We start from the raw sequence: 23974 nt of genomic DNA, 5'->3' as shown, positions 1-23974 counted from the left end.
AAGAAATAATATAAAAAACATGAGTCAAATGCACTAGCTGTTTCTCTACCTGTAGTGGTCATCAACCACCGAGCGGCAGACCGGTACCGGATATCAGGCCACACAAGGAATCATTAATTATTTCGGTTTTATTTATTATCTGAGTCTGAACTTTTATTTTAAAAATTTTTATTTTTGAAAAATAACATATTTTCTCAATTACATCTCGGTCATTTGAGCGCCCATATGTAACTCGCAAACAGAGTAAGAAACAGACATCTTTATAAAGTTTCTTTGCTAAGGAGAAAAGGCCTAGTGACAAATCTTCTAACAGCCAAGGAATGGATCCGCAACCCATTCGTCAACAAATCAGGTGAATCCACCATGAGTGTGCAAGAAGATCAACTAATGGAGGTCGCAAATGATGGCTGCCTTTAAGGAGCTCAAACATTGTGTCTCTTCTAGAGTTTTGTTATTTCCAATAGAGATGCGCAGAAAAATTATAAATCATTGAATAGTCTGCGGTGATAAAAAGGTTGAGAACCACTCCTTCAATTTAGAACACCAGCCTAAGCAATATAACACTTTAAACTTAGAAATGTTCATAAAAGTCACTTTTTTAACTTTTCAAAGTTGTTGGAAGAAAGCTCAAGGTCCCATAATGCAATTTAAAACTTTAAATAAATGGGGAATAATATAAACACGAATCACAAAATATGGAAAACTGCTACTTTACAGACATTTTTTTACAGTACAGTATCCACATAAAACATTATTTGCCATCAGCAACTATTTAAACAGTTTAACTTTTTCTCTGTTTGCATGTTTGGTTTCAGACTATGATGTCGAGTTAGCAATACTATGCTGAACGCAGAAAGAAGAAAAAACATTTTGAATGACACATTTTTAGTCATACAGATACCAGATATCATTTCAAACTGATATAGTTTTACTTCTTTGTAGTGTGTCATGGCCATATGATCAGGGCTTGATGAATCAGGGAAGAATCTTCAATGATTCAGGTAAGCCAGCAAGAGTGATACAAATGAGCATTAATCCCTTCATTTCCAAAAGTTTGTGTTTTGGTTTGTCTAAACTAAAGCACAACCCTGGTGTCAGGCTAAAATGTGTTCTGCAGAACCTCTTGAGAAGTGTGGATGCCAGGAAAAGATGTAGATGCCTACTAAAAGACTTGCATTTTAAAACAAAAAATGCTTTAGTGCCATTGTAGGCTCAGACCGCACATGCAGATGCATTAGTTTGCATGAAAGGTTCCGCCCTTGACTTTGCTTCTCCTGCAGATAAAGTCCGTAACGAGACTCCTGGGCTCCAAACGGTTTAGATATTATTAAATATTTATGTTACGTTCATTAAGCATTTAAAAACTATTTATAGAGCCATCAGCGAGAGTGGCATGTTCCTCCATCAGTAGCTGTGTGAAAGTAGTGTGCACTTTTTTTCTTTAGCTGTGCTCCTGTTAGAGAGAATTAAACAGAGCGTACTGACTGTTTGGTGACGTTTTGAGCGGGGCCAGAGCTGTCCCGTCCGACAAGAGACACTGGGGTCTAGGTGAGATGTGGATTGCTATGACATTCACAGATGCTTGCTGAATCCCCATCGCTCAGTTCTGGGAAAGGCGGCAGCAACAAGGACAGAATGAACTCTGGCTGCTCGGTGCACTGTGTCATACGGAAATCTGCCTTTTTTCTTAGTCCCTGTGGTGACAATAACTTTTGTGTTTGTTTGTTTATTGTTTGGACACTCAGGCCAGGATCAAGCGGTTTATGGGCGATCAGTTTTTTTCCCCTTCAGTGTGTTTTTCCTGTTATAATCCAGCTATTCTCATTATCTGTTTGTTAATTATGTAATTATGATAAATAATAATTAGTTTTGTATTTAAAAAGGACATTTCTGTGCTGTTTAGTTGTTTTATTTTTAAAATCTGTTTTATAAATTCATTCGTTTTCATTCGGTTTAGTCGCTTATTTATCCGGGTTCGCCACAGCAGAGTGAACTACCAACTATTCTAGCATGTTATACACAGCGGATGCCCTTTCAGCTACAACCCAGTACTTTTAAATGTAGTTTTAAATCGGAATACTGTTTTAAAAGCTACAGCAATGATAGTGTTTTTGAGATCACATAGATAAATAATTATTTGAATGAGTTTTTATTTTTATATTTTCCTTCCTCTTGTTGATTTTAGTTTATTTAGTGATCATATTTATTGTGTTTGTTCCATTTTTTTATGTTTTCTGGTCACAATATACAGTAAGGTTTGTCTAGTTTATGTTATTAGTTAATGTATTTGCTTGCAATAAAGTGGGTCGCACACCAGATGTGCTGCTCGCCATGCATTTTAGAATTCTAAACATAGATTTCTATCAGTGTACGCACACCGGCTCAGGACGCTTATTATTTTTCTGCCAAGCCACAGAGCACCATCTGAATAGTTTTATATTAAATACTATTCGAATGTGCGCGTCTGGTGTGCGAAACTTCCAACTGTCATGTGCGTGCCATGTCACAGCGCTGAGCGGCACATACGTTGTGCAACCCCCTTGACAATAAACAATACATGTGCAGCATTTATTAATCATAGTTTACTAATACATGGTTAAAAGTTGGGCTTGTAAGCATTAGTTAGTGCACTGTGAGTTAACAGTTTATTTTCATCAGCTAACGTTAACATAGATGAACAATGTAATATATGTACTGTTCAATATTTATTCATTGTATTAAATACATTGCTAAATTTAAATGGGACCTATTATACACTTTCATTCATTTTCTTTTTGGCTTAGTCCCTTTATTAATCTGGGGTCACCACAGCAGAATGAACCGCCAACTTATCCAGCACATGTTTTATGCAGCGGATGCCCTTCAAGCTGCAACCCATCTCTGGGAATTATACCCCTTTTACAAGATGTAAAATAAGTCTTTGATGTCCATAGAGCACAGGTGTCAAAGCCAGTTACTGGAGGGCTGCAGCCCTGCACATTTTAGTTCCAACCCTGCTTCAACACACTTTAGCTGCGGTCACACTCGACTTTTCTTCCCATAGACTTCCATTTATACTTACACGAATGCGTCAGACCGGAAATGCATGCTCGTCTGACAAGTTTTGCAGTTCGCTGCATTGCAAAGTTTAAGCTTGGTGAAATCTTACCTGCGAAATTGCATCGCTTGACTGTGTGAGACCAACCAAGGATCAAAGAATGACCTCTCTGGACAGAAATTTAAAATATGGATCAATCGCTTGCCTTTTTAAAAATTTCTAATCGCCTTGTTTAACCCCGCCCCTTTTCATAGCGCCGTACTACAGAATTTTGCAAGCTCAAACTCGAGTGTGACCAAAGCTTTACCTGTAGGTGTCAAACAAGCCTGAATGACTTAATTAGTTTGATCAGGTGTTTTTAATTAGTGTTGGAACTAAACTTTGCAGAGCTCCGGCCCTCCAGGAGCTGGTTTCAACATGTGTGAGTGTGCATTTTCTAGTTTCAGCTCAAAATACCACACAGATAATGGTTTATAACTTTTTGAAATGGCCCTTTTTAGACTTTGATCCAAATTGTGCCGTTTTGGTGACTGTCACTTTAAATTCAAATGGGATTGTTCTCGCAGCCCTCTTTTCAAAGAGGGTGGAGCTATAGACACCTATGTGTCACCATAGCAGCAGATTCAAAACTCCAATGGAGGACGACTGCTTCTCACTCAGGGATATTTATGCTAGTGAGGGAGAGATTGTCACTAATAGGCAGAACTTTCCCACTGTGATGACATGTACAAAGGGAGAATGTCTTTTTAAGTGTGATTATAAAAATATAATTCGTTAATTTTTACAATTAGATGCTGGCTATACTCACACATTAAAGAACACAACTGTGTTTAAATTATTTATGAAAGTCATTTTAGCTAATTAAGGCCCAATCCCAATTCTATTTTTGTAATCTCAGTTTCAAGGGGTATCTAGCCCTTCCCCATTAGCCCTATACCTTCAAGCTAAAGAGAATTGGGACACCCCTACCCCTTCACGTGAATGCAGAAAACAAGGGGTAGGGGGAAGGGCTAAGGAGTAGAATTGGGATTGGGCCGAAGTGTTACAGTTTTTCTCTTGTCTATGCATTTTTTTTTTTTTTTTGTTTAGTTATTTTAGTTTTAACTAACACACACCACTCCACCCTAAATTAACAATAAGGTTTTTTTAGTTATTGTTAGTTATTGCATTTATTAAAGCATATTTGTTCAACTTAGTTAACGTGGAAACACTAACTAATGTTAACAAGCATGAATTATGTTAATAATGCATTAGTAAATGGAAAACTATGGTTAATAAGTGCTGTACAATTATTGTTCATAAGTAGTTCATGTTAGTAAATACCTTAACTAATGAAACCTTAAAGTTTGACCATTTATGCTTTTTCTCTCTATTCTCTTATTTAATCAGCCTCTCATCAGAATGTGAGAAGTATAATTTGATCAATTCAGTAGCCTGACCCAGACCAAACCTCTCTTTTCACACAGTAAGTTTAAAGACATTAGAGTTTTACACAGTGAGAAAGACGGTGCTGGAGACGTTGTGTCCTCAGGTTATGATGGAGACTCGCATACATATGTTCATCTAACATTTCAAAACAAAACCTCAGGAACAAAAACATGGCCTTCATACTGAATCATTTTGGATTCGTACTGATCCTTGAAGATATATCACACACACACAGACATACATATGCGCACACACACACAGCTCTGTTTTCAGTCTCGTTCAGGGGGCCTGAAGGAAGGGCCGGTGTTTTCATTTCATATTCATAAATCATTCATATATCTCAGAATGGCCGTCCTTTAGAAAATCAGGCCCTCATCTTTATATTAAGATTCGTAATCCCCCCGACCTGTCAGTCTCTCTCAGCATGGCGCTTTGACGAGAGTGACACGTTTATGAGATATTTGCACTGAGCTCTTATTCTTTTGTATGTGTGAGACTTTGGCTCCAGTACAATTAAATACATGTTTCAGGCTGAGGACGAGGGTGCAGATCAGTGGGAACACATTAACCCCATAGCCTCTTGGGAAGAGGGTCAGCCCTTGAATCTGAAGGTGCTTCTGTAAAAAAAAAATGAAAATATGCTAGGTGATGTATTATGTATGCTGTTAATCAGTAGTTTTTATTAAAGCTGCATAATATATCATTTCAGCATCAACTTCGCACAATTGGCAATAGTCACATCACAGGATCTGCAATGTCAGATAAAGTTAAGTTTGGTTTTAGTTGATACATCCATTAGGAAATTTGAATGGGATTATAGTTAACCAGGACCACATTTTGAAGTTTAACAATTATAGAGTGAACTTTGCTTTGTTTTTAAGGCCTATGACTGTGAGATTCCAAGAGTATTTAAACACTTTGTGTATAGGGAATGATAGCACTTGTAGTTTTTAAAAGATTGTTTGTTTTTGAGGGTTTTATTTCTATGACTTTGTCAATTGGTAAAGTTTTTTTTTCCTTGCCTCTGTTTCCACTGGTTTTGTGGTCAACAATTCATCTGTGCATGTCATTAAGAAAAAAGGTTTAATTTTGTAATCTAAAATTAAAATGTGAAAATGCACTTAATGTTTTTTTTTTCTCTGTTAAATTTTCAGATAAAGTGATTTTGAGGTACTTGGCCTTGTCCCATAAACTGTCAGTTTTGACAATAAATACGAATAGTGAAGAAGAGGAGGTGTCTGTTAGGTCGTAAAAACTCTCCCGTCAACCTTTACCAGATCTTTCTGAATTAAACGCCTACTTTACTACATCCAATCAGCTCACAGTAGAAAAAACAAACCACGCCTACTGTTTGCTCATTTAATCCATTTTTCTAGGAAATGTGTCACAATAAGGAAAAAAGTCTCAGCTCCCAGTTCATGCAGACTTTAAGTCTTTTAGAAAACCGTAAAACACTGTCGATTTAATTTCTGCAGATTATTTGTCCTACGAAATCATTCCAATCATTATAAAATGATAAATTATTTCCAAATTAAGCTTTAAAGTCATCTGATGAAATTTTGTTCATATCGCAATATATAATCGCAGAAAAAAAAACATCATAATGTCAGTTTTTTCTAATATTGTGCAGGCCTAGTTTATATTGACATCTAAAACTTTGTTAATTTAATAAAATTATAACAAAAATAGTAGCAATAAAATTAAGTGATTTTGTAGTTCACCCAAAATGCCAGTTCTGTCATCATTTACTCACACTTACAAATCTTTAAGAGTTTCTTTCTTGTCTTGAACACCAAAGAAGATATTTAGAAAAATGTTGGAAACCTGTAACATTGACTTCCACAGTATTTGTTTTCAGCCATTGCTGAACTGCATTGTAGATTTGTCTGCACTGCTTCAGAGGCATTGCTCGCTGCAAAACTCTCAACCTTTTGACTTGTCAGCCAATCAGATCACTTTATGCAAATACACCAGCTCAGATAGTAGTTGATTGCTGACTAATTTCATTGGATGACACTGCTATGACGATCGTGTCAACCCCAACTTTTTCCCCTTCTGGGTGCACCTCTGACTGGATCTAGTGGACTCAGACACGATGCAGAACGAATTCACGCTGTTTTTTAGCACTCCTAAAGCACATACAGTAAAGCACAGCTACTATCTCAAAAAAATCCATGTTAGCCATTTAGCAACGAAAGTCAGCGGGCAGACAGAGTCTCTGCCCATAATGCGAATTGTGAAGTGGATTTGACCTGTAAATGAAGTGAGTAAACTCAAAATGTTCACTCGTCTATTTAAGTGCGAATAGTGCAATTTATTCCTGTGTCCCACGTCTGATGTGAAAACAGCATTAGGTTACAGATTTCCAGCTTTCTTCAAAATAATTAAAGTAAACAGTTATAAATCAAGATATTAAAATACTTTCTAAAGGATCATGCGACACTAAAGACTGGAGTAATATCCACTAAAATTTCAGATTTGACATCTCAAGAATAAATAACATTTAAAATGACATAAAAACATATTCAAAAAGTTGAAAGCTGTAATAATATTTCAAGGCATTGTTTTTACTGTACTTTTAAAAACATTTTGCGACCTTAAAAATTAATAAAATTAAATAATAATAATATTAGTATCAGAAAAAAACAGAACTCTTAAATAATAAACTGCTCTCTCTTTCTCTCTCTCTCTCTTTCTCTCTCTCTCTCTCTTTCTCTCTCTTAAGATCGAACTGGCCGCTCACAGCCTGTATGATAGTCATCCAAATGCATGAATTTTATCACGGAGGAGCAGCACAAATTGTTCTTTTATGGATGTCACCCTGAGAAACAATTACCTCCCAAATAGGGCTTGATATGCTGTTAGTTTACACGTTCCGTGATTAAATGTTTTAAGAAGTTTTTTTTATGATTTCCGATTAACATTTTTATGGTTTTATTATTTATTATAATTGTATATCCAAACGTTTTCCTCTATATAACGGTCATTTTGGAGCGTCTTTAAGAACACGTACACAAGTAGAGTGTGATGCTTTGGCCACTTGAAATGCCCTGCGTGGGACATTCAATAACCCGTTTGGATCTCAGCCAGCGAGTGAGAGTGTGGAGAACATCTGGTGTGTGAGGAGATATCATAAAGCAGCTACAGTTGCTCTTTTAATCACTTTCACTTTAATAAAAGAGCGATGGACTCCTGCAGGGCCGGGCCTCACACATCACCAATGGAGAATTTGCACACATATGTCAGATCAGTCCTGAGCTCAGCAGCAGGTCGCCGTCATTCACAGCGAGGCCACCAACACTTTCTGCTTTCACTTTTGTTTCATTCTGATGTAAATACATCCCATTCTCTCTGCATGTTTTCTTTTTTTTTTTTTTTGTAGAGAAAAACATTTTTATTTGCCTTTTCAATAATAAAAATAATACATATAAAATAAAAATGATTATATATAGAGTCAGATAATATTTATTTTATTTGAACATATTTTATTTCAAAGATGATTTTTTTTTTGCTTAAAAAATAAATTTTTGCATAAAACAAACATTATATATATATATATATATGTTTTGATTACTATATATATATATATAGTTCAAACTGAGCATCCGAATAAGGAAGAAAGGTGATATAAGTGACTTTAAATGCGGCATGTGTTGTTGGTGTGCCAGACTGGCTCATCTGAGTATTTCAGAAACTGCTGATCTACTGGGATTTTCACACACAACCATCTCTAGGTTTTACAGAGAATGGTACGAAAAAGAGAAAATATCTAGTGAGTGGCAGTTCTGTGGAAGCAAATGCCTTGCTAATGTCAGAGGTCAGATTGCTTCAAGCTGATAGAAAGGCAACAGTAGCTCAAAAAAACACTCGTTACAACCGTTCATAACACGTCCAACCTTGAGGTGTATGAGCTACAGCAGCAGAAGACCACACCGGCTGTCACACCTGTCAGCTAAGAACAGGAAGCTGAGGCTCCAATTTGCACAGGCCCACCATAATTGGACAATAAAAAATTGGAAAAATGGTACCTGGTCTGATAAGTCTCAATACCTGCTGCGACACTCGAATGGTAGGATCAGAATTTGGTGTTAACAACATGAAAGCATGGATCCATTCTGCCTTGTGCCTCGGAGGAATATTTACAGTTGCCTACCTTGTTGAGTCTATGCCATGAAGGATTAAGGATGTTCTGAAGGTGAAAGGGGGTTCAACCCGGTGCTAGTAAGGTGTACCTAATGGTCTGTGAGCATGTTTGTGTGTGTGTGTGTATATATATATATATATATATATATATATATATATATATATATATATATATATATATATATATATATAGGCTATATATCAGGCTGTTTTCTTTTTTTGCAAATGTGTGTTTTTAGGATACGTATGAACACAAGCAATACAATTAGCCTATTTATTACGGAAATGTTTAAAATGTCATTTCCCCAACAGTATGTTATTGATCATCAGTTGAGATTTTATGCAAATTTCCTTGCTTCAGTTTTTTTTTTTTTTGGTTCAGTGCACAGTTTTTTTCCGTATACTTTAGCCTGGGCTTCAAAGAGACAGTTGCAATATGTACTTTTAGTGTGCAAGTGCTTTAATGCTGCTCATTTTGGCCTTTGCTCACACACACAAACGCACACACACAAACACACACACACATCTAAACCCCTTGAACAGCCAGCACAGCGTCTGTATGGTGTGTGTGGTCCTCTCAGACCCCCATTAGCCATCCTCACAGTGTCTCTAGAAGAGGCCATCAGCACAACAATAGATTCCAGCAGTGTGCGAGTGAGACACAGGTACTGAAGAGATGAACCCTGCTAAAGCCCTCTAGCATCTTATGGCCTTCATTTACACCGCTTTCAGCTTTAACAGCTCACTCTTTCTCTTCCTGGGTTTCTCATGTGAACCATCGCAAAAGCAGCATGGAAGATCAGGCTGTAATACCCGAAGGATGGTTGTATTCTCAGATAGACATTCAAACGTAGCTGGAATAGAAACTTTGTAGCTGGTAAACAAGGCATCCTCACCTGGATATTACATTTAGCTGATTTCACATGTATGCATCCTTGGTAATTGTATGCTCAGGTAAGACGGATTGTTAGCTATCGTTCTGGCAAGGTTTTCTCAAAGTTATGAAACATTAGGAAACATTCTCCCTGTAATGGTGATTAGGGCAGTGCAATATGACATTTTCATATCAAAATATAAGTGATCTGAAATCCTGATAATGATAGATATCATGATAAAGTACCATTTCTGTAAATGTAGAAATATAAAGTACTAACACAGTATAAAGTACTAACACTTATGATAAACTAATGATTATATGTCATACTAAGTATATTGCTATAACAAATTGTGAACGCATTTTCAAAATTGCAACTTTCTCACATTGCTGTTCATGCTTTTGCCTGCATGTAATGTTGTGCTCAGATTAGAGGTATACCATGAGCAATGTATTTTGTATCCAGAAAATAATCTAATGATAGAGCATAATATGAAACGATGTTTGTTTGTTGTTTTCCCCCGTACAACATGCTGCATAATGTCATACTGCACAGCCCTTATGGAAATTGAATATTTGTTCAAAGTTATCTGGATTTTAATAATGTTCTTAAAAACATGAACACAAAAGCATTATTTATACAGTATAACTACTGCATTTACAGGCACCCGTTTATGCTAGCAGTTGGGTTAACCTGCTTTTATCAAAGTACGACTGTGTGTCCGACGAAGTGTTTTTTCTTGAGCTGAGTGTTTGTTTTCTGTTGTTGTCAATGGCAGCGCTGCATTTTTAAGTGTCTCCAGCATAGCAAGGTGATGAGTGGGTGTTTCACGATCAGTGCTGAACTCTCAGCATTTTTTCAGTCATTGCAAGTTCATCAGTGTGACTTGTGAGCTTGCAATCCAATGACAGTAGAGGAGGGGCAGGACAATATCATGCACCTGTCAACAAATAGTCTGCTGAAGACTAGTCTACCATCTCTTTCTAATGGTACTGTGGGGATAGTCTGTATTAGGGATGCTCTGATCGATTGGCTGGATTTGCCTTGGCCGATCTCATGAACGATCGCAAATATTTGTTTATGCGTTTACAAGCAGAGGAAGATGCATGCGCACACCTGGGTTATACATACAGCAGCTACTGCATGTATTGAGGCCTTTTTACATAAAACATTTCTGTGTTTTTGACAATATTCTGAGTTCACTAAAACCTGGATGGAAATATTAGTTGAATTTAAAAAAAAACTTTAAAATGATATTTTTAACATGAATATTTAATAATATATCTTCTTGTAGTTAACATATTGCAATAAACAGTAGTTTATAAGCTCATTTCCTTTTAGTAAAGAAGTAATTGATTTATCGGAGTACATTTGAACCTTTTATGCATCAAGTATGTGCTCCAAACTTTTTATTTTGGTTGAGACGTTAAATTCTTCTTTTATCATTTGCAACGTTTTTAAATTAAGTTGTTAGTAAAATTTCTTAACATTTTTTTTTCTCTGTTATATATTATGTTTTGTAAAACTGCTTCTGACCATGACATTTTCACACCTAAATGGTTAAAAGAGACTTAAAAAAATTTAGGACAGCGCTAGAAACTATGCTATGCTATGAACAGCTTAAGCATAAACTAATTTTCATAACTAAGCATGCAATAACTTCTCGTAATGTACAGTACATCCAAAAATGACAATGACCCAATTATTCACTCAACCTCAAGCTTTTCGCAGTGTATATGACGTTCTTCTGTAATATGAACACAGTCGGAGTAGTTTTAAATTGTATCCTGGCTCTTCCATCCATTGTCAATCTAACTCAACAGGGGGTTAACACACATCTTATGAGGAAGATTACTGTGTTTTTTTAACAAAAAATATATAATTTTTTTTTTAATTATAAACTCAAATCACTGATTTCTGGCACGCTGCCAACTTTTCATTCTAGACAACTTTTTTGAGTAATATACTGCACAATGTAACTTCATCAACCTCTTTGGTAAACAATCTGTGTGGTAAGTGGTTTCCATTAGACACATCTATTCCCAAAATCTCCACTACAATTCTGTTTTACATCATGTGTCTTTTTACAAGGGCAGTGCTCGCACTAAAGTTTAGGCTTAAGGCAAAAGAGTGGAATGCAGAATCTGGGAAAAAAAAGGTTGAATTTGTAAATGGATGTATAGCTGGATATTTAATGTTGCATTCTCGGCTACTTCATTCACTTTAAATTCCTTAGTTTGTTTACAAGGTGTATGAAAAAAAAACAGGTAGAATATGGTACATAAACAACAAACCATTGCTAAACTTTTTGACTGTGTTAGGTCCCCAAAAAGTTCAACACACCCATAAAACATGTTAGACTTCAGTGAGATGTTGTTGGCCCTGCTAAGCTGCAAGTTTAGACTAATAATATGGAGTCTAAGTATGCATGACTACATAAAAATGGGCATTTCTAATGCTCGACTGTGTGTTCTCTCTACAGCAACAAGAGCAGGACCCCACTAACTTGTACATCTCCAACCTCCCGGTTTCGATGGATGAACAAGAGTTGGAGAACATGCTGAAGCCTTTCGGACATGTCATCTCCACACGGATACTCCGAGATGCCAACGGGGTCAGCCGAGGGGTCGGTTTTGCCAGGTAACCTTGACAACAGACACTCTCTTTGGCACTTGCAAGACTGGACAGAACGTTTGTGCAAGAGGGCACATATAAAAACATCCCTCGTTTTCTTTCTTTCTCTGCTTTTCTCCCTTCTTCTCTTGTGTGGCGCGTGTGGGGCGGGTTGGCTGGTTTTCAGGGTCACTGGCTGTGTAAGAGATCCCAGCAGAGGCTGCATTTGTGTGTGTATGTGTGTGTGTACGAGTGTGCCAGCCAGGCAATTAGCCGTTCAGCCATGATTGGGTGAGCAGAGCTGAATGGGGCCGCACAGAGGAGAGGAGCCACTCCAGAGAGCACAGACTAAATCAAGACTCCCAGCAGCCCGAAACAAACACTATATAACACCCCTGCCGCTCTTTATTTTCCCCCTCTCCATCTCTTTCTCATTCTCTAAATTAACATATAAGGATGTTTCTTCAATTACCAGAACTTTAATGTCCCAGTGGTTAAAAATAATAGATTTGAACTTGGTTTTGTAAAATGAGGATCTCTGGGAACTTTTTGTAATGCCTTTCTTTTTTCAGTTTAATTCAACTTATTTAATAACTTTATTCTGTTCATTTATTATTTATTAATTGTTATTATGCAAAAAGATACATAATTAAAAGAGAAAAATATGTTTAAAAACGTTAATTTAACCCTTGAATGCACATCTAAATTCTCTATCTATCCATCCATCCATCTATCTATCCATCCATCTAATTGTCCATCTGTCTATGCAATCATCCATCCATCTATTTAATTGTCCCCCTATCCATCCATCTATCCATCCATCCAATTGTCCATCTATCCATCCATCTATTCATGCATTTATCCATCCATCCATTCATCCATCTATTCATCCATCTATCGATCTGTCTCTCTATCTATATGTCCATCTATTCATTCATCCAGCCATCTAGCTGTCCATCTATTCATCCATCCATCCATCTAATTTTACATCTATCCATCCATTCATCCATCCATCCATCAGTCTGTCTATCTTTGTCTATCTATTCATTTATCTATTCATTTGTCATTCTGTCTGTCCATTTAGAATCGGAATCCATCCATCCTTCTATGTCTATGTATCTATCCATCCATCCATTCATCTAGTTGTCTATCTATCTATCTATCTATCTATCTATCTATCTATCTATCTATCTATCTATCTATCTATCTATCTATCTATCTATCTATCTATCTATCTATCTATCTATCTATCTATCTATCTATCTATCTATCTATCTATTCATCCATCCATTCATCCATCCATCCATCCATCCAATTTTCCATCCATCTATCCATCCATCCATCCATCAGTCTGTCTATCTATGTCTATCTATTTATTCATCCATTTATTTTTCCTTCTGTCTGTCCATTTAGAATAGGAATCCATCCATCTATTGTCTGTCTATCCATCCATCCATCCATCCATCCAATTGTCCCTCTATATACCCATCCATCCATCAGTCTGTCTATCTATGTCTATCTATTCATTCATCCATTTATTTTTCCTTCTGTCTGTCCATTTAAAATAGGAATCCATCCATCTATTGTCTGTCTATCCATCCGTCCATCCATCCATCCATTCATCCATCCATCCAATTGTCCATCTATATACCCATCCATCCATCAATTCATCCATCCATCTAATTGTCTGTTTATTCATCCATCCATCCATCCATCCATCCATCGAATTGTCCATCTACCCATCCAATTTTCTGTCTATCTATCCATCCATCCATCTTATTGTCTGTCTATCTATCCATCCATCTATGCATTAAGATATCTATCTATCTATCTATCTATCTATCTATCTATCTATCTATCTATCTATCTATCTATCTATCCATCCATCCATCCATCCATCCATCCATCCATCCATCCATCCATCCATCCATCCATCCATCCATCCATCCATCCATCCATCCATCCATCCATCCATCCATCCATCCATCCATCCATCCATGAGACACACCCACCCACCCATGAGACATACTGTATAATGTTCAAAGAAAATCAAGGGAAATTTAACTCATAGGCAGAATATTTTTATTCAACATAATTTCTCATCAAACCGCTGATGTACTTGTATCAAATTATTCCAAAGTGTGCAAACATCATTTGACTTTATTTATTTTAGACATTACCGAGCCACACTGTTTGATTTCATCTAACCCTATTACAATAAAACCGAATGAAAATGCATAATTTATATATGGTGAAAATTACATTTGTTTTGATTACAAACAGGACATGATTTTTTATGCGTTCATATATGTCTACTGGTGGAAGATATTGATAGACAAGTTAATCTAGTGAGCATATAAAAAGTGTTTTAATAGAGTTTATTTTTCTGAAGTCCACAGGGCCAAAAATGTCCACAGCTGACGAAACGTGCATGAAGTAGTGTATAAAAAAGTTAAAGCTGTTGAGTTTTCCAGTGCAGTCGTGACCGATAGCTTTAATTCAGATCGCTTCATGCTGTGTGTTTCTCTTTCTGCCACAGAATGGAGTCCACTGAGAAATGTGACGTGGTGATTCAACATTTCAACGGAAAGTTCCTCAAAACCCCACCAGGAGTTCCAGGCAAGTGTCAACAACGCAGTGTGTTCTGACAATATTGTGTGCTAACCAGGTGCAAAGCCATAAAATGACAATCAACCAGACATTTTGTGGCCCAATTGCTGTCTGTCTTTTTTTTCCGCTCTGTCCCCAGTAAAATCCCTTTGCTCTAAAGTCCCTCTCCATATAACTGTAAATTGAAAGAATAGTTCAGCCAAAATAACATCATTTACCCGCCCTCATGTTGTTCCGAACTCATATTTTTTTGCGAGTAAATTATGACAGAAATCTAATTTAATATGTTTTGGTTTGCTGTGATTCCGTTTTTGATTTTGACAGCATAATTACACCTTATAGCGTCAAGCTTTAGATATATACTAAACCCTGGAGTTCAGCGTGAACCAAACCTCTAGTGTGAGGAAGTACAAGTCTCCCCGCTTTGACTCATCAGCTTCATATGACAGGATCTGATTTATAGGTTGATTAAGGTTTAATTTAAGCCTGGTGTGCCTGAGGAAAACAGCTCCCAGAGGGCAGCAGAATGTGCGGCGTATACCAGAAACAAACATTTATACTGAAGACAGCTTTTAGGACACATTTAACTTGCATTGTGTGATTTATTTCAAAGCGAAACACAATTTGACAGAAATATGATGGAGGATCAGACTTGATTTTGTTTATATGGAATAAATTGGATTGTCAAAAAGGCTTTGATGTTATTTATTAACATTTTTGGGGGGGATTTCAGTCATTATTTCAAAGACTAACCAGTCAAATAAAAATCAAGTATAGTTTTTACAATGTAAGTGCTTTAAGATAAAATAAAATAAGTCTTTAATTTTTCTGCTTTATGCCCGCGTTCACTTCAATTGTGACTGCCCTAATTCTGTCTTTGCTTATTTTAATGGAGTCATGAGTTTTTAAGATCAAGATTTTGACTATTTTCTTTTTTTAAAAAGCTCATTTTTGTCATGTTGTGTTCCTCCTCATCAGGACACACCTTTTGAATAGGCATTACTGATTGTAGACTCAAACCTCATGTACACTGGGACATTAATCACTTGAGCTTACTGACAGCTTTTTACTTTTTAATTTTTACTGGCTGTGAGCTGAACCAATGTGCAAAATCATTCCCTGTCATGAGATGGTGCTTAATTAAAAACAGAAATACTCCAATACACAAGGTGGCACTGCACAACTTTACGTTTCTGACACTCGCTTGTTGTGTAAATGGCACTCTGTACACTATGCACTTATGCACTTACATGCTCTACAGAAGAGTGTACTCTAATATTCTTTTACTCATGAAAAATTCTAATGTTTTCCCAGATGTTATTCGACAATTGCCAAATTAGTGAAATAAATGACCAAACTACCAAATAGTAGCTTACATGAGTATAATCACATTCACCATCAGGAGGCGGCCTAATCACTTATGTGGGAGAATTGTGCTTTAACAATCCAAAATAAATAAAGTAATCAAAGTCAGTGCCCAATAGCTCTGCCCCTTCCGCTACTTGAGCAAAACTGCAGACGCATCATCAGTTTTTTCAGAAAACATATTTCTAAAGGTGCTGTTGACTTTTTCCCCAGATGTTGGTAACAACCAAAGAAATCCATGTATGCATAGAAAAAAACTAATTAGTTTTCAAATGAAGTTATGCCAAGTAAAATGAAATGACATGGGGAAAAAGTGTTGAACACATGAAGAAAGGGAGGTGTAGAAAAGCAGTGAAAGCCCAGATAGCAGCTGAAATCTCTCAGTAGTTCTTCAGCCACCCTCTGCCCTTCCTCGGTGTAAACACCTACATTATCAAGATGATGAAGATGAAACCAGGGTGGACATTATAGCAAAACAATGATCAAAAACACAGCCAAAGAACTTGCCTTTTGAATCCTATTTGATCAGCAATTCTTGCGATCTCTGCTAGACTATTTTTTGAACACCACCATGTCATGTTTTACTGTTGCTTCAGCAGCTCATGGCACATGAGTAAAGCACCAATCTCGTTGGTTGGCATCTTTTTAACATAGCACGTCAAACCAAAATACAAGTATTTTTTATGCTTTTATGCATGCTTTTTTGCATGTTAGTGTGAACTCAGTAGCACCGTTTCTTTGTCATGTGGTGTTAAATGTTGGCGATAATTGCACATGATAATCTTCCCCTGGTTGGCACGAGCCTTCAGAAGTAAATGGCCACTCACTGGCTAGTAGTTTGCATATTAAAATAATTTGAAAAGTTTGAAAATGATTTAGAAAAAAAAGTTTGAGCATCCTACATAGACGGACACTGATGTGATTTAGGTTTAAAACAGATAAATGCTCAATACATGTCAAACAATCTATAATTGCATAATGATAACAGTATTACTGTTGTATAAAATGTAGTCTGTACATAACCACCTTACTTTAAAATGAGGATTCAGTCTCGAATCATCCCGTGTTTGTAAACAAATTTGCTATAAAAAGAACAAAAGACCAATTTCATACTGAAGCAGTCTGAAACTTCATTCAGATTAAAAGATCAAGCAAATATTGTTTTTCCAGTACATGACCCCAATTAAAACAATGGGGGGGGGCTGCTTGGGTGCAAAATTACTTTACAATATAATGACTACATTCTGCCATGAATATTCCTTTAAAAAACAATCCAACTTTTATACAGTGACAAACACTCACAGTGCACACACAAAAATATTGTGTAAACAGTGTTGTTTAGTAGTGTAGTTTTGCAAAGCTCAGGGTATTTTCCTCAATACTTAGTGTTTGTTCTACCCATGTTGCAAATTTTTTAGCAGCTTTTTCTTGAGTATTAGCATCATTCAAAGTACATTTTGCCATTTTTATATGAATAACAGGGTAGTGCAGGAGGAAACTGTTATTTTAAAAAGTGTATTTGTTACTTAGCATCTCTGTTCAGAAATTTTGAATTGTTTCTCAATCAATAATTTGATTGTCCTGACTTACGAACAAATTATTTGTTTGCCATTTTGCCATTTAGAGCAAGCGGCTTTTCAAAAAGAAAAAACAAAATTACTTTCTATTATAATGTCTAAATACTGTCATGGTATTTTAAGAAACAATCACACTTTTATACCACAACAAACACTCAGTGCACGCACAAATAATGTGTAAACAATGTTTTTAATAGTGTAGTTTTGCTAAGCTCAGGGTATTTTCCTCAATAATGTGCTTGGTGTTTGTTCCCCCGCTATTGCGGAGCTTTTCTTGTTTCCCTAAGAGAGAGAAAAGACGAGCAATAGCTGCAGAAATTCAGCTGGAGAGGTTAGGGAGGATGAGAAAGAGAATAGGTGATTCCTCTTGGATACTGTGTGTGTGTGTGTGTGTGTGTGTGTGTGTGTGTGTGTGTGTGTGTGTGTGTGTGTGTGTGTGTGTGTGTGTGTGTGTGTGTGTGTGTGTGTGTGTTTGTGTGTGTGTGTGTGTGTTTTATGTTTGAAGGAGGCAACGGCAGAGGGCTTGGGGGGGGTGTAAAAGCAACTGACAAGACAGAGAGAGAGAATAGGAAGAGAGAGATTGGAGAGGGCAGCCTGCAACTCTGGCAGTTGCTGTGTGATTTGTGGGGTGTAGCGTGCGGCTCGGTGTCAGACCCAAAGACAGAGGGATGATGGATGACTTCATCTATACCTCTCTCTCTCTTAAAGTCTCTCCCTCTCTCTCTCTCTCTCTCTCTCTCTGTCTCCTCAGTACTAACAGACTCCTGGCCAACTCCGTCCTGTCTGTACGTTTACACCGTGTCTTAACCTGGTGCGACAGGAAAAAGGCGACAAGCAATAAAAATGTCTTCCATGTAAATCTGAGTTGCTGCTAAACAGCTGTGACTGCAACAAGCACTGAGCGATTTTGTTTTTTCAGTAACTTGGTTTCTATTTCTGCTGCGTTTCAGTGTCCTCAGTTGACATATCACATCTCTAGACATCATTCACCTAAGATTTAGCATTCATTTAGCTTTCAAAAGTTTAGGGTTTGCAAGTCTCAGAAAGGCAAAAGAAACACAGCATAAACTGTAATACTCAAATATTGTGACAATTTTGCGATACATTTTGGGGTGGCATGATGGCTCAGTGGTTAACACTGTTGCCTCACAACACTCTGGTTTGAGTCCCTGCCATACATGTCAACACTCCTGTTTTTCCTGGGATTGTCCTGTAATTTACAATTCTATCTCATTATCATACAGTATTGGTATTTTCCCATAATTCTCCTGTATTTTCAATCCTTCTATGAAAGGTGGCAATAAACATTAAAAGGCCGATCCTTCCTATACGCAACCCATACTGCCGAACCACCGGGGGTGACCTCTTAAATGCGATTCTATTCTGTGCTTTCATTTTATATATGCATGAAAACACTATGAAATAAATATAAAAGTGGCAGGTTTCCCTTCTTTTCTATCACAGACACCGTTGTCCCTCCTATGCAATCCATCCTACACTTCCGAAACACTAGCTGGCAGTAGGTTTTTTATGTTCCTCTGTGTCGAGTTTCTTCGCTGGTGTTTTGTTTTTTTCTGAAAGCTACCCTAACAAACAAGCAGCTAAAACTTGCTCATTCATAGGCAGGAACCGGCGAACGTGCAACAACTTATCATAAGGTAAAGACAACTCAAGTTTCCATCTGAAGCTCCTTCATGGGACTTGACATTTGTAAACACTCACTTCAACAGAATAGAGCAGCTCTCAGCACCGCCCACACTGGTCACAGCTACCAAGCCCACCAATCACAGAGCTTGCGCTAAGCTAGCGCGTGAAGGCTGCGCCGGACCATACATTTCCCAAAGGAAAATGAACAAATTAACGTCATAAATTTATATTTGTTATGTAAGTTTTGGAAGTGTTTTCTGATATATTTAAAAATGGAATTTATTGTTAAGGTAAAGCTGAATATTTAGTAATAGTCTTTAGTTTTTAGCATCACATAAGTTTTCAGAAATAACTATCATTTGATTACTAGTATTCCCTTTCTATTATAAGTGTTCACCATCACGGACCATCACGCCACACTTTGAGCTATATTTTATTGTAGGGATGAAAGGGATGGTAAGGCAACAGTGGGATGAAGGGGAGCAGAAGTAAGAGGAAAAAAAAGGGAACAGGTAGGTAAGTTGATCTCATGATGATGCCAAGAAACTCCATCTCTGTAGTATTTTGCTAGAGTGATTGGACCCCACGATTCAACCAAGGAGGGAAGAGAGGGTTATACAGATTTTTAATGGGAGCAAGGAAATAGAGGGAAGGAGAGTGATTTCAAGAGAAAGAGAAGAACAGTGCTAGAAGGCTAGTCTGCCTTAAATAAGTTTTACAAATTGGTTAAGGAGGCAAAGTGAGGCGTGGTCCAGCTGCCGAACCTTTGTTAACAAGTTAACTCCAATTAAAGGTCTTAACCAAAGCTGTTTTGTGTTGCATGTTTTTCTAGGATTTTTGCATGGATAAAAGGTTATAAATGTTTTTGAGAAATCTAAATGCCTAATTGTTTGGGAAAAAACAACAACAGCTAAAATAAAATTGTACTGAACCCAAAACTCATTTTGTTAGAATTACTGGTTCATGCATGAGGAAAAAACAAAATTTGTTACTTAGAATCTCTCTTCAAATCCCAGAAATTGTGAAAACAATTGGATTTTCAATCAATAATTCTGATTCAAGAACAAATTATTCTGGCCAGCTTTGTCATTCACATTGTACACATTGTAAAAATTAAATTGTCCCCAAAAAACTGTGTTGAATTGTGTTGTTCATTTAAGCATAGTTTTTAAATGCAAGCGACTGTTCATTGCCAAGAACACTTAAAATATAGTCAGGTACAATAGGCCCTTTTTACTATTATAAGGGACTATTGAAAAGGTCACAGTTTAGGACCCCAAAATACAAAATAATACAAGTCTAGTTGGTCCCCATCCATGTGCATTGAAGGGAAAAATGCAGCTTGAACATTCTTCAAAGCTTCTCCATTTGTGTAACATGAAAGAAAGAAACTTGTATAAGTTTCATACATCAAAATGGACAGTAAATGAAGACAGGCAGTCTATTTCTTGGTGAACCTTCCCTTTAAAAAGCCATCTTGAAAAAAAGAAAAAAACTTGTGCGAAATGAAAGTCAGAGAGTGAGAATGAGGCGATATTGTGCTCTTAAAGTCAGGAATATTGCTACAATCTTCAGCCTTCTGATAATGCATTCAGCCTTGAAAAGGAGCCATGCATGTATTGATATCCAGGTTTAAAGCTCAAAAATAGCGCCTCATCGATTTTTCTCTCCCTCTTTTTCCATCTTTCCATCTATCTCTCACTTACTATCTAGTAAGTGGATCACACGGGCCTGTGGAATAACTGTGTTTTGTACAAGTGCTGCCTCTTGAATCTCGCTGTGCACAGAAGATTCTTTAAAACAGGTGTAACGTTATTAAAACATCAGATATAAAAGAGATCAAATGTGCTGTGTGCTTTTACAGTAAAGAATTGTGCACTTGGACTGCACCTATTCTTTTTACACTGGTTGCTTGTTTAATATTTTATGCGTGTATTTTATTTAAGAGAGAAAGAATGAAAAGAAAACTACATATGTGTTTATCTATTAAAGGGATGGTTCAACACAAATTGCAAATTCTATCATCATTCACTCATCCTCATGAGTAATGGTTTCAAACCCTTAAGAAAATCTGTTCAGCTTCAGAATACAGATGAAATCTGAGAGTTTTTGTTTTTTAAACCCAACACTCACCCCCTAAACCTCACTCCCATCCGGGTTTCGGCACCAATGTAACCCATCTGGTTCTACGCCACCCAACCCGTTCTGAGCTGGTATCAAACCGGCGACCTTCCGCATGGGAGTCAGTTGCTCTACCAAGGAGGTTAAAGACCATGGCCTCTAGCGACTGGCGCTGGTGATCTACCTTTAGAGGTCAGAGCAACAGTATCATTTAAATACTAGCTTTAAAGGGTCACAAAACACATTTTTGAGCTGTTGACAGTTGCATATGTGTCCCACACTGCTAAAAACACTAGTAAGACACATATATTTCACTAAAAAGTGAAAATTGGTTGTTCTTGCATTATTTCGAGCAAATTCGTACTTCCGGCTTGAAACTAACTTTTGAAGCAGCGTCACGGCCTTGAGATATTAGAGTGTATTTCAGCATATCGACTGGACGTCTCTACATGGGAGTACTGTATTACCTCTCCGAGTGTGCTGCATTAATGCATGATTAAGGCTTGGTTTAAACCAATCAGCGCGCTCTATTGTACAACTTCATTGATATTAATTAATGTTACAGTGTTTAGACAGCAGAGACGCCACATTATGTTGGCAAAACTAGCGTGAAGTGTTGCTTTTATAATTTGCTGCAGTGAAGGTTTTGTTCTCTTTTTCTCTCTATGAGAGCGCAGCTGGACTCACGTGTGGATTACAGTGCACGCGACGCTCGACAACAATACGTGTCTAAGGAACATTGTTTACCCGAGAGCTTTTCTCATCTGCAAATGGTGAGAACCTGATTTGCTGCTCGTCTCCTCTTAATAAAGACGCGGTTCTAGTTGCTGTTGCTTGTCCTGTCTCTACAGATTTGGTAAGTGAGCGACCAGTGGTCTTTGTTTATTCAGATGGCAACTATTACACCGAGTGTAAACATTTTAGCACCACAACCAAACTATTATCATCAGGTAGGATTTTCACCACATTTTGTGACCGGAATTACACACATGGCTTTCTGACGCTACCTGCCGTGTGCATCTAAGTTTCCGGGATATGCAGAGTTTTTTTTCTCTCATTCGCCGGGCGATATCAAACATTGCATGAAAAATACACACTTAGAGCAGCTCCTCGAATCAAATATCTCGTTTGTCACGAGGGGCATGAATGATATTCCTGAATGAAAGAGCCAAACTGCAGTTAAAGTCCACCATTTAATAATTTGGCAAATAATTTGATTACTTATGTCCAAGCAAACACAGTCACTTTTTCCCCTGTGTGTGCTGAAACAAGGGGGTTTCAAGGCCCTTTAAAGTGACGTTAGTGAATTAGCAACTGTTCTGTGCTTTTCTGTGCTGTTCTGACGTCAACTGCAGATGTGAATGAATAGCAGAAAAAAGTAGTTTCTCAGACAAAAGGATTTTTAGACTCTTCATGTTTGATTTTTCTTTTTTATTTAAACGATTATTTCTTTGAACTGTTGTATAAATGCAAAATCACACTGGTAGCAGTTCCATATGGCTGTATATAGTCACTGGTGGGACATGAAGGAACTGAGTAAACGTACGCCTTCCACCAGTGCCGATATACAGCCATATCGCTACTACTCTTGTGATATTGCTCATATATAAACTCATTAAACACAGATAAAACGATGTTACCCGTAATATTTACAGTAATGTTATCTATTTTACTTTCACAACATTTATTCATTTTACAGTAAATAATATAAATGCCTGCAAACCATTATTATGATACATTGCTTTTTAAAGAGCTCAGAAGACAATGTCCAACAACATAACTGCAACCCATAAGATGTATTTAAACATAATTCAGTGACTGACTATAAAAACAAACAGAAACCGTTTCTCCATATGCTTTTGTGTTTTGAGAAATGGCACATCATATTATAAAGAAAACATATCAGTCAATTGCAGTCTAGAACAAGCTATGCAGGATGTGGCGTTATAATCACTGCAAGCTGCAAAATGAATTGCCTTCTTGTATTCTATTGTGGATTCAGCACACAGTTGTTTAAAATACACACATTTAACAAAACCCGGGCATCAGCGAGTAATCTAAAGCATCTGATTGAATACTTTGTTCATTAGCTTAACAGAAAGGTACAATTGGTTATTTTTTCATCATTGCAAAGTCATGCATAAGCAGATGAATCTGAAGCAATGTGCACATCTAAATATAATGCAGCGTTTTTATGCTTTTCATTCACTTTCACAAATAACTTCTGTCGCAATTTGTTTATCAAAAGAAAACATGTGCATTGTGGTTGAATTTGGTAGCATCGTACACTCAACCCCTAATAATTTATAATGGTCCTTGCAGTTTTCCATCATCTAGTTGTGTTCAGTTTGTGAGATCGACCACATTTAGTGACAACCTATCAAGTCATAAAATGTGATTATCACTCAATTCGTCTGAGCATCTCTAATATCTTTGGTTTAGTTTCTTCAAAACGTTTTTAAAGCTGACTTGACCTTCCCAGAACTGTCCTTAACACTATAATATTAAGGGATGCACTGAATTTCTGGCTGCTGAAAATCATCAGCCCATTTTTAATT

At 37.0% G+C, this 23974-nt stretch overlaps 1 protein-coding gene across 15 annotated transcripts in view; it reads left to right on the top strand.

Annotated features, from left to right (window-relative positions):
* The window catches only part of rbms3 (RNA binding motif, single stranded interacting protein), a 261466-nt gene that overhangs the window by 150181 nt on the left and 87311 nt on the right, over positions 1 to 23974 (top strand). For all 15 annotated transcript variants that reach the window (XR_015510630.1, XR_015510627.1, XR_015510629.1 and 12 more), the window contains 2 exon segments: positions 11966 to 12123; positions 14636 to 14715. Coding sequence is in view for 10 of the 15 variants with exons in the window: in XM_087286245.1 (XP_087142371.1) it covers positions 11966 to 12123; positions 14636 to 14715 (238 nt within the window). In the remaining 5 variants the exon portion in view is untranslated.

The sequence above is a fragment of the Danio rerio genome, chromosome 16 (genome assembly GCF_052040795.2).
Source record: "Danio rerio strain M-AB ecotype USA chromosome 16, GRCz13ab, whole genome shotgun sequence".
NCBI lineage: Eukaryota > Metazoa > Chordata > Actinopteri > Cypriniformes > Danionidae > Danio > Danio rerio.
Note: the sequence above shows the minus strand (reverse complement) of the source record. Positions and strands in the feature narration are given on the sequence as shown.